Here is a 9,860-nt window from a genome sequence, read left to right as displayed (position 1 = left end):
GACCTACTTGTTTTGCTGTCAATTTCCCTGTCCAATGGCATAATTTACCTCATCTCCACATGGTTGTCTTGAGGCCCAGTGAGAATCCTGGTCCAGGCTCGTGGGGGGGGAGCAAGGGAAAGGCACGGAGTTGTAACAGAGACCTAGAGAGGCTGCTTTTGCTAAAAGCAATGTCTCTTTCCTTAGGCCTTCAGGTGTCCCATGGGTAACTAAAAGGATAAAGCGTGGGCCCCGTGTCTTCATTTTGTATCTGTCTCCTTTATTACCTTAAACTCTGTGGCACTGCTTGGCTCTGCACGTATGCATGTTAGTCATCTCAGGGGTGCTCATCTAAAAACAAGTAATGCAAGGTTTGTTAGCCCTGAATTTATCTAACCCATCTCGTCTCTCTTCAAGACTCAGACAAGATTTGTAAGGACATGTGACCGTCAGCTTTTATAGCAGCAGATTCCTGGTGGTGCCCAGAGGTCTTCAGTCATTGTTTGACACCTTCCAGGAACAGTGGGAGGCAGGCCCATCACCCCACAATGATAATGTCCCCAAGCAGGAAAAGTCACCTCACCATCACAGGTGATGGATAACTGTCCTGAGTAACAAGTAGGAACCGTCCTTCTCAAGCCCTAGGACTTCTCTGGAGCTTCCTTGCGGAACCAGAGCTGGACTAAAGATCAACATGACACAGTTTGACCAAGGCCAGATATTTTGCCCCAGTTCTCCCTCTGTCCATCAGCACTTTGAAGACGGCTGAGAGGCTGGACCTCCCTATGCCTCCCCTACATGACTTTACTGATGAAAATTCCTTTCCTGCTTTTCACCATTACCTTTCTGTTTGGTGTTTAGGACAATGGCCAGACCTGGTTTGTTGGAACCCCAGGAGTCAGGCCTCTGGCCTAGGACACTGGTTACAGAGTTTAAAGTTTGCTTTATCCCTGTTGACCTTGTAATCCGGGGCAAACTGATTGTACGTTTCTGGACTGTCATTTCCTTCTCTGTGAAATGTGCTGTGTCCATGTGACTTTGTCAAAAAGATACCGATATTCGTGAGGGCCATTCTTCCCTGGGCACTGCCAGCTCTGTGAGGCAGGGCCACATCTGGCTTAGTTCTTGAGACACCAACAGAGCAGGTACTAGTTGTCCTTGGTTATCTGTGGGGTTTGGTTTCAGGACCCCTGTGGATACCAAAGTTTGCAGATGCTCAAGTGCCTTATACTACAGGGTGTGGCATTTGCACACGACATTCTCCTCCCACACACAACTCGTCCATGGGTTTTCGATCACCTTTAGGTGACTTTGACTACCACTACAACGTAAATGCTATAAAAATAATCGTTATATTGTTTCAGGTATAAGGATAAGAAAAAGTCTGTACGTGTTTAGTACAGATACATCTTTTTCTGAATATTTCAATTCAAGGTTGGTTGAATCCACAGATAAGGAGGCATGGCTGTATTTGTGGCTGTAATGAACACCTCCTTTGCTGGGTTCACAGCCTGGATCACAGCCTGGGATCTTTTTGGGGATGGCAGATAACAACCACAGCTTAATATGAAGAGTTCTGTGATGGTGTCCAAGAGGCTATGGAAATACACAGGAGGAACTGAATTGTGACTGGATGAAAGGATGCAGTCAGGGCAGGCTTCCTGCAGGAGGCCACCCTGAGGCCTCACCCAAAAGAGTCAACTACAATCTCAGCATCTGGCTCAGGGCTGGGCTCTCTGTGAAGTGAATACAGACCAGCACTCAGGGGAATTCTGCTTAGAATGCGGGCTCTCCAGTCAGTGATGAGAATCCCAGCTTAACTACTTACTGTGTGACCTTGGGCAAGATGTTTAACCTCTCATTGTATCCATTCCCCCAACCCTAAGATGGACCTGTTAATAACAAAAGTCCACTCACCATATGCTACATGCAGAAACCATACTACAGGTCTTATACATATGAACTCATCTCTCCTTACCATAAGCAAAGGGGTAACTGTAATATTACTCATTTTACAGGTTGGCGAGAGATCACAGAGGGACAATAAAGTGCCCAAGGCCATGCAGATTAAAACTGGGGAGTCAGTACTTGAATACTTACACTTTGGCAAGTGAATCTGTTGTTAATTACCAGGATGCACTGTCTATAATGTGTCGTAGAGTAAGTAATTGGCATACAGTAGGTACCTAATAAATGACAATTGATATCTTTAATTATAATTCTGCTATAAGGCGCTTGAAGGAAAAGTGAGTCAGAGGGGAGAGAGGGCCATGGTGCTGGGAACCTCCTCTCCCGAGGGCCCAGCCCGTGCAGTCAGGCGTCACTTGGGGGCGGAGCTGGACTCGCTCCGCTGCGGAGTCAGAGGGTCCCAGTCATTGACCAGGCGTTGCGCCTGCTCGTAGTACACGTGTGGGTGCCGCTGACGAAGACGCAGGCGCACCACGTTGTAGTCCACATCATGCCCGATCTTCTTGCAATTGAGGCTCCAGGCGAGGTTATCGCGCGTGGTGAGCAGCTCGTTTAGGTTCTTTTCCACGTGCGTAATGTGGCGCTGCAGCTTGTCAGTGCCCTGCAGAGGGGGCGGGGCCGTGCTGGGAGACTGCCAGCCCAGCCCAGGGCGCGGCGCTGCGTGCTGCGGGCTGACACCTACACCTGGTGCGCCTGTGTACGGAGCGCAACGGAAGAGGGGCGAACCCCGGATGCGGGGGTGGGGGGTCACGCTTTGCCAGGTGGCATGTGGAAAGGTGCAGTCTGGGCAGAAGCTTAGCTAGAAGGGCTGTACCTCAGAAGGGGCATTTGGCCGTGGGGACTGGGGAGAACTGGGCTGGGTGTCCCCGAAAAATAAACCCGGGCGGGGTGAACTCAGAGAGGAAATTCACCTGGAGAGTGAGGGAAGGGTCGGACCTGGGATCGGGGAACGCACCTGGGCAAGGCGTGCAGGAAGGCGACTGCACAGGGCCGGGCTGAGCAAGGAGCCTTATGAAGGCTGGGGGTGGGTGCACTGGGGTTGGAAGAACTGTAGGTACTGAAGGGCCCCCTCGTGGTCAGAGGTTGAAGGACCGGCTGACCTGGGTGAGGGGGTATTACCTGGTCAGGTATGCTTGAGAAAGGTCTTACCAGGATGGGGCCACGCCTAGTGGGGGCGAGGTGGAGCAAAAGAGAGGACGCAGAGGCAGCGTACCTGGGCAAGGCGCGTGGCCTCCGGGAGTTGGGTGCCCACGTGTTTCTGGTGCATGAGAACCAGAGGTCTGTTCAATTTCTCTCGTGTAGCCAGGTAACTTTTCGACAGAGGACCCTGCCAAAGTGAGGTGTGTGGAACACTGAGTCTCAGTATCCCTGGGCACCCCACCCTGTCCCTATCCCCGTAGATCTTTCCTCTAAACCTTACCTTGATGAGTCCGCGGGTGACGTACATCTCTTGGTTGAATTTCGTGCACCGATGGATGGTTCCCCTCATTAGTCCTAATGTCATATTTATTCTCTCCTGGGGGTGGGGAATCCAAGCGGGATCAAGTTTGCTCTGGGTCCCACCTCCTCTCGCCTTGGAACTCCCGCCCTCCACCGCAGCTGCCACCTCCCGGCCGCGCTGGTAGTATGCACCTTCAGTTCCAAGGTTTCGCGCATCTTCTGTGCCAGGGAGGCGCACACACGGTCGCTTATTTGCAGCTGTTGCTTCTGGATGTCCGTCTCGTTCTTTGCCATTTCTGCCAAGGTGTCCTTAGACTCCATCAACAACCGCTTAGCTTCGTACAGCGCGGCGGCGCACTCTGCCAACGCATGGGACAGTCGCTGGTGGGCGCCGAGCCCTCCTTTCCAGATACTAGCTTTCTGCATCTTTTTCTCTTCACTATTCTCAGGTGGTAGTGGGCCACGGGCGAGGGACCTTACTAAGGGACTGGGAGCAAGTCCAGGGGAGGGACTATTAGTGAGGATCCTGAGTGGCGTCTTGGGTTGGTTTCCTTAGAAGCAGAAACTGAATAACTGAGTGTGGGGAGGGTGTCCAGGGGAAGAAGCTAAGCCAGAATGGGTGCTGGGCAAGAGACAGCTTGTTATTCCCCAGGGAACGGGGCAGCTGAGTGGGTGAAAGGGTGCATCAATAGTAAAAAGGCACCACGGTACCCACTGTTGTGGACTCTTTCCTGTGGGGCCTACCTGGGGTAAAGGTGCCCATGGGGTCAGGAGGAGGCGTTTTCAGGCCCTGAGGGCGCGGGGTCGGGGGGCGGGAAAGGTCCAACCATGAGTGGCGGCCCGCCTGCTCCAGAACTTTGTCCAGCGGCTGGTTCATGAGTTCCACAGCCTGGAGCCTTTCCTTGCAGTAGAAGCCCAGAGTATCCCGGCAGGAGGCCAGAGCCTGGGTCAGGGAAGCAGAAAGCAGAGAGTGAGCTGGGAGGTTGGGGTGGGTGGCCCAAAGTGATTTCCCTGCTGGGAGGCGCCAGACCTATAGGCTGCAAAGCATTTGTGTCTAAATTAATCCTTTCCAGTTCTTTTTCCTTTTTCTTTTTTGATAATGGCAATTTAACCCAGGGTCTTGCCCATGGTAAGCATGGGCTCTACCATGAGGCCACATTCCCAGGCTTTTCCCCAGATCTTAAAAAAAAATTCTTGTGAAGGCTTTTATTTATGGAAATATTTTGGCTGAATTTATTTCCTCAGAGAAATATTTCCTTTATGGAATCTCTTAAAAATGACACGTCTATATTTCATGAAAAAAGACTTTTTTCTCTCTTTGACCCACATCACATCATCCTTCAAGTTTCATCCTTTTGACTACTGAAACTTCAAGTTTCATTTTATTTTCACTTAAATTTTTATTTTAATTGACCAATAATGACTGTATGTATTTATGGGATACAGAGACATATATATATATTTTATATATATATAAAGTTAAATTATATATATACAAATCAAGTTAATTAACCTTTCCATAACCTTTCATACTTATTTTTTTGTAGTGAGAACACTTAAAATTACAGAGTTAAGTGTTACCCTAGCTTTATTGAAGCATAATTAGCAAATATATACATATACATGTATATATAATGTGAACAACTTGATTTTTTTTCTTTTGCAGGGATCCAGCCGCAGGCCTTGTGTATGCTAGGCAAATACTCTCACTGAGCTACATCCCCAGCCCACAGGAGAGTTTTAAGTATTTGGTTAAATGACTACACATGGTTTGGCAAGACTGGGCTCATTGTTATTTCGAGGCCTGACTTCATCAAAACAGAAGCCTTTTTGCTTATGTATACTGCCATATAAACACCTCCTCCCATCCAGATGCTGTATAGAATCTTCCCACGACCTGATACACTTTTCTGCTGCCCCTTCCTTCTCTAGCTCTACCAAGCTAACTTAGTTTTCCCTGTTCTTCAAGGGGTTGGTGAACCACAGCCTATTGCCTGGTGGCCTGTTTTTGTAAATAAAATTCTATCAGAACGTGGCTACATGCCCATTCATGTGTGCTCTGTTCATTTTCTTCACAGTGGTCACATGATAGAGAATGTATAGTGCACAAGCCTGAAAGTATTTACCATCTGGTCCCTTAGTGAAAACCTTGCTGAACTTAGAACTTCATTATACATGTGCCACACATCACACAGGTATGATTCACAGAATCACATGGTGACTATTCTGTCTAGCTTCTTTCTCTAAGAGTGTGATCTCTTTGGCATCCATCCATTTTAGTAATAAAATGGATTTAAAACGTCTTTCATTCATTAGTTTAAATGTTCATCAGGCCCCTAATGTGTGGTGGACAGTGTGCCAGCATGTGGGGATGCAGTGGTCAGCAAGTGGAGATGCTCTGACCAGATCTGATTCCTGCCTGAAGGAAGTGAAGAGTCAGCACATGCAGAGCAGATTGTCTACCAAGAGGTTCAGAGGAATGGGGAATTATCCAGAGCAGCACATGGGATCAAGAGAGGTGGGGTTTAAAAAATTGTAAAATAGCTGCAACATAAAATTTGCCATTTTAACACACTTGTGTGGACAGTTCAGTGGCATTGAGTCTACACACAATGTTGTACAAATGTCCCTACTGTCCATTTTCAGAAATTTTTGACCATCAAAAACATCTGTACCCTTTAAAGGATAACTCCCCGTTTGTTCCCTGGTGGGAATGAACCAGTAGACAAGGAAATATTGATGATGTTGGAGAAGGTGGGTGGGATTGTATTGGCCTCTCGGTATCTGCAGGGGATTGATTCCAGGATCCCCTGCCTATATCCCAATCCCCAGATGCTTCAGTTCTTCTACACAATGGTGTAGTATTTGTGTTAAACCTATGCACACCATCCTGCAGACTCTAAATTATCTCTAGGTTAATTATAATGTCTAAAGCAATGTAAATGCTATGTAAATAATTGTTAAATGGTATTGTTTAGGGAATAATGACAAATTTTTGGATTCTGGATACAATTTTTGTACAGATGCAATTAAAAATTTTTTTGTAGTTGTAGATGGACAGAAAGCCTTTATTTTATTTATTTTTATGTGGCACTAAGGATTGAACCCAGTGCCTCACACATGCTGGGCAAGTGCTCTACCACTGAGCTACAGCCCCAGTCCCCAGATGCACTCCCCCCCAATTTTCCACCTGCTTTTGGTTGAATTTGAGGGTGCGAAACCCAGTTACAGAGGGAAGACTATATGGGATTGACAGGAATGAGAAAGATTCCTTCTGGCAGCTTGCATGCCTTGGGGGCAGTGGAGAGTGAAGAAGGAATAGGGTGTTGGAGAGGTTTGAAAAAAGAGGAGGTATGAAATAACTTTCACAGCAGGATGGCAAGCCTTCTAGAGCCAGGGGAAAGTTCTCAGTGCCAATTTGAGATTTGAGTTCATAATATTAAGTTAAAACAAGTCTGCTTGGGGTGAGCATTTTTCTCCAGCAATATTCAGCCCATGTCTTCTCCAGTGTTTGGGTGTTTTTTTTTTTTTTTTCTATCTACATCTGTCTTTCCCGGCCTTCCTATTTTCCTCTATCCCTTTTGAACACTTCCATCCTGGGTCCACCATCATGATCTTTTCTCTTGTCTGTTTCTGACTGTCCAGAGGGATTTTCCAGGAATCATTATTGAAGGAATATAATAGTGGTTAGGGGGTATGCTCAACTGAAGTTCAGCACCACGGACAGCACCACACCTTCGGAGTCTCCCGCTCCACAATTACTCCCCACTGCTAGCCTGTCCCTTCTTTGAATCACCCCTGAATGTGAACTCTACCAAGGCAAGATCAGCTCTGATCTGTTCACTACCTTATCACCAATGCCAAGCACAGCGCCTGTGACAGTAGGGTCCTGGATTAATATTTGTTGAATGGATGAGTCGATAGCACACACAGGTTATCAGCTAATCCTACTGGTCCCAAAGGCTCCCTGGACTCTGGATTCTCTCCCACTTCTATTAATGCCCTCATAAGGAAATTCCTGTTGCCAAGAGCAAAGTATATAGGGAGAGAAGGTGTCTGAGTGAGTGTAAAGAGGTAGCTAGACTCAAGACACCTGACCCAGAACTACAGGCCAGTCTCTGGCTGGCTTTGTGCCTTGGAGGTGGTCATCTCTCTCTGAGTCTCAATTTCACCATCTCTGATAAGTGAATTATAGTTTCTGTTTCACTGGAGAGTTTTAAGGAGCTAGTTTAATGATTGCACTGGGTTGGCACAAGGTGGGTGTCTATTGTTATTCTGAGGCCCAACTCAATCTCTCAGGATCTCAGTTTTTCCATTTTTCAAGGTGGAAATGTGGAGGCTGGGAAGCATAACTTTATCAGTATTCATAAGGCCCCAGGTTCCATCCCCAGCACTGCAAAACAAACAAAAACTAAAACAACCCTAAAACAAATGAACAAATAACAAAAACAGAAAAAAACAAGAAAAAAAATCCAAGTGGAAATGTGATGAGTGTCAGGTAGTGTGAGTTGAAGGATTTACTGCTGTTCCAGTCCCCAAGGTCTGCTACAAACCCCAAGAGCAGTGTGCCCATTAGTGATCCCTCTCCAGCTCATCTAACTTGGCCCCAAGTCTCCTAACCTTGAGTAGAGTCTCTGATTTTTCCATGTCTTTCTCCATTTTCCTCTTCATGACCCTCAGTTCCTCTTTCTCCCATGTAAGCATGCTGTCGGCTTTGTCAGGGATCTAGACAACAAGGTGAGAATTGCTTTCAACCTCAGGAGAGGGATGGAGAGTGATTCTTCCTTCTGGGATGGGGGAGGCTCTGGCAACCTCATAAACTCCAGGCTTGGAGGACGGAGTTGGGGCAATCTCATTCTTTGGAGGTCTTGCCATCTGAGAAGACTTGATCCTTTCAGGGGCTCTTACTTGGGGGGGGGGGCTCTTACCTTCTGAAGTCTGAGGTTGGGAGGGTCTTCCTTTTATAGGTAGGGACCCAGTGAGCTGGAATGGAGGTGATTGAACTTGGAGGAGGGTCATTCTCACTCTTTGGGACTGAGGCCCCTTTTTCAGCAATGATCTCATCCCTTAACCCTGGCTGGAATTGGCTCATCATATGGACGATGGTGATTTGCCATCTTGGGGTCTGTTTGGATCTGAGGGCTAGAAGCTGGAATCTCATCTCTCAAGCAAGGTCTCATCTCTCTCCAGGGTGGTTGGGATACTTCCCACCTTTAGTGGGTAGGGGTCTGGCATTTTATTTTAGGGGGAGGATTATGGGAGAACTGGTACTAGGTGTCTCACCATTTCTTCCTGGCTGGGGGCTTACCTCTTGGTTCAGGGCTGGGAATCTGAAGTCTTAGTCTCTAGGCAGAACTGTCCCCCAGGGAAGGTCCTAGGAAGGGGTTCTCACTTTCTGAGGCTGGAAGGTTGGGTTTTATTTCACATTTTGGGGAGAGTTTAATCTGGGCTGAGACAGGTCAGCTGGGGCTGGAGGTGTTTGTCACTGGGATTGGGGCATTGAGGGTCTCTCTCTCTCTCTCTGGGCATGGGGGTTGGGTGGGTGGTTTTATGCCAGAGTTGGGGGTTGCGGATTTTACTCTTTGGGAAGGTTTTCTCATTGAGTTTGATTCAGCGGTGCCATCCTGCTGGGGGAGTGGATAGTTTCCCTGTCTTGGGGGAAGACTACTGAAAATCCCGTCCTTTTGGTGTGTCTCACTCCCTGTGACTTGGGGGCTTGGGCCCTTCACCCTGTGGGTGTCCTCATCTTGTGCCTTTACTCACTAGAGTTGGGATACGGGAGATGTTCTCTCTGAGGGGAAGGTTTTTCTCAGGCTGAATATCCGGGAGCAGAAGCTTCAGCCTTTACAACTCGGTATGGTGGTGGGGAGGGTCCCACCTTCTCAGACTTGGGTCGGTAGCCCCTCAGCTTGACGCTTTGCTTGTTGATAAGCAGACCTTTGCGCACTTCGCTGAGCCGGAGGTCCGTGGCCTCGCGCTGGCGCTGAAGCAGCTGCAGCTGCGCGTTGATTTGGTGCTGCGCGCGGCCGAGGCGGGCGGCGGTGAGGCGCGCCCCGCGCGCGTGCGCGTGCACCACCTCGGCCGTCTGCATGGCGCGCGCGTCGCGGTGCAAGGGCAACGGCAGGCGAGCGTACCATGCCGGGGGCTTCATCTTGCCTTTCCACAGCGTGACGCCCTCGCCTGGTGGTGGCTTCTCCACGGTGCCGCCTCCTTTGAGCATCTCCACGCGGAAGCGCCATGGCTGGATGTAGGCGGCGCGGCACAGGTGGTGCGCCACGTGCGGGTCCCGCACGCTGTCCTTGGGTTGCCACATGGTCACTGCCTCTTGCCCGCAGCGGTCCGTCAGAAGGTGCGCTTTCCGCGACTTGGCATGTGCTGCCTCGCGCCATGCTGGGGCCCCAACCCGCGTGTCCTGGCTGGGCTCAGCTGGGGGTAGCAACACCGGCATGGTCCCCGTTTTATGCCCGGGCCTA

The 9,860-nt window shown here is 49.0% G+C and overlaps 2 protein-coding genes across 2 annotated transcripts in view; one reads left to right on the top strand and one right to left on the bottom strand.

Annotated features, from left to right (window-relative positions):
- Positions 1 to 2,299: 2,299 nt before the first annotated feature.
- TEKTL1 (tektin like 1) lies at positions 2,300 to 9,835 on the bottom strand (the record flags this gene model as incomplete). Its single annotated transcript, XM_079114090.1, has 7 exons — positions 2,300 to 2,548; positions 3,161 to 3,274; positions 3,368 to 3,463; positions 3,580 to 3,746; positions 4,132 to 4,330; positions 8,008 to 8,112; positions 9,266 to 9,835. 7 exons carry the CDS (start codon positions 9,833 to 9,835, stop codon positions 2,300 to 2,302), a joined length of 1,500 nt encoding a protein of 499 aa, XP_078970216.1.
- SLC1A6 (solute carrier family 1 member 6) overlaps positions 2,362 to 9,860 on the top strand; it is a 53,789-nt gene continuing 46,290 nt past the window's right edge. The window contains exon 1 of the mRNA XM_079114083.1: positions 2,362 to 2,486. The gene's annotated coding sequence lies outside the window, so the exon portion shown is untranslated. The remainder of the gene's footprint in view (positions 2,487 to 9,860) is intronic.

The sequence above is a fragment of the Sciurus vulgaris genome (assembly GCF_902686455.1).
Source record: "Sciurus vulgaris genome assembly, chromosome: 16".
Lineage (NCBI taxonomy): Eukaryota > Metazoa > Chordata > Mammalia > Rodentia > Sciuridae > Sciurus > Sciurus vulgaris.
This window is presented reverse-complemented; position numbering and strand designations above follow the sequence as displayed.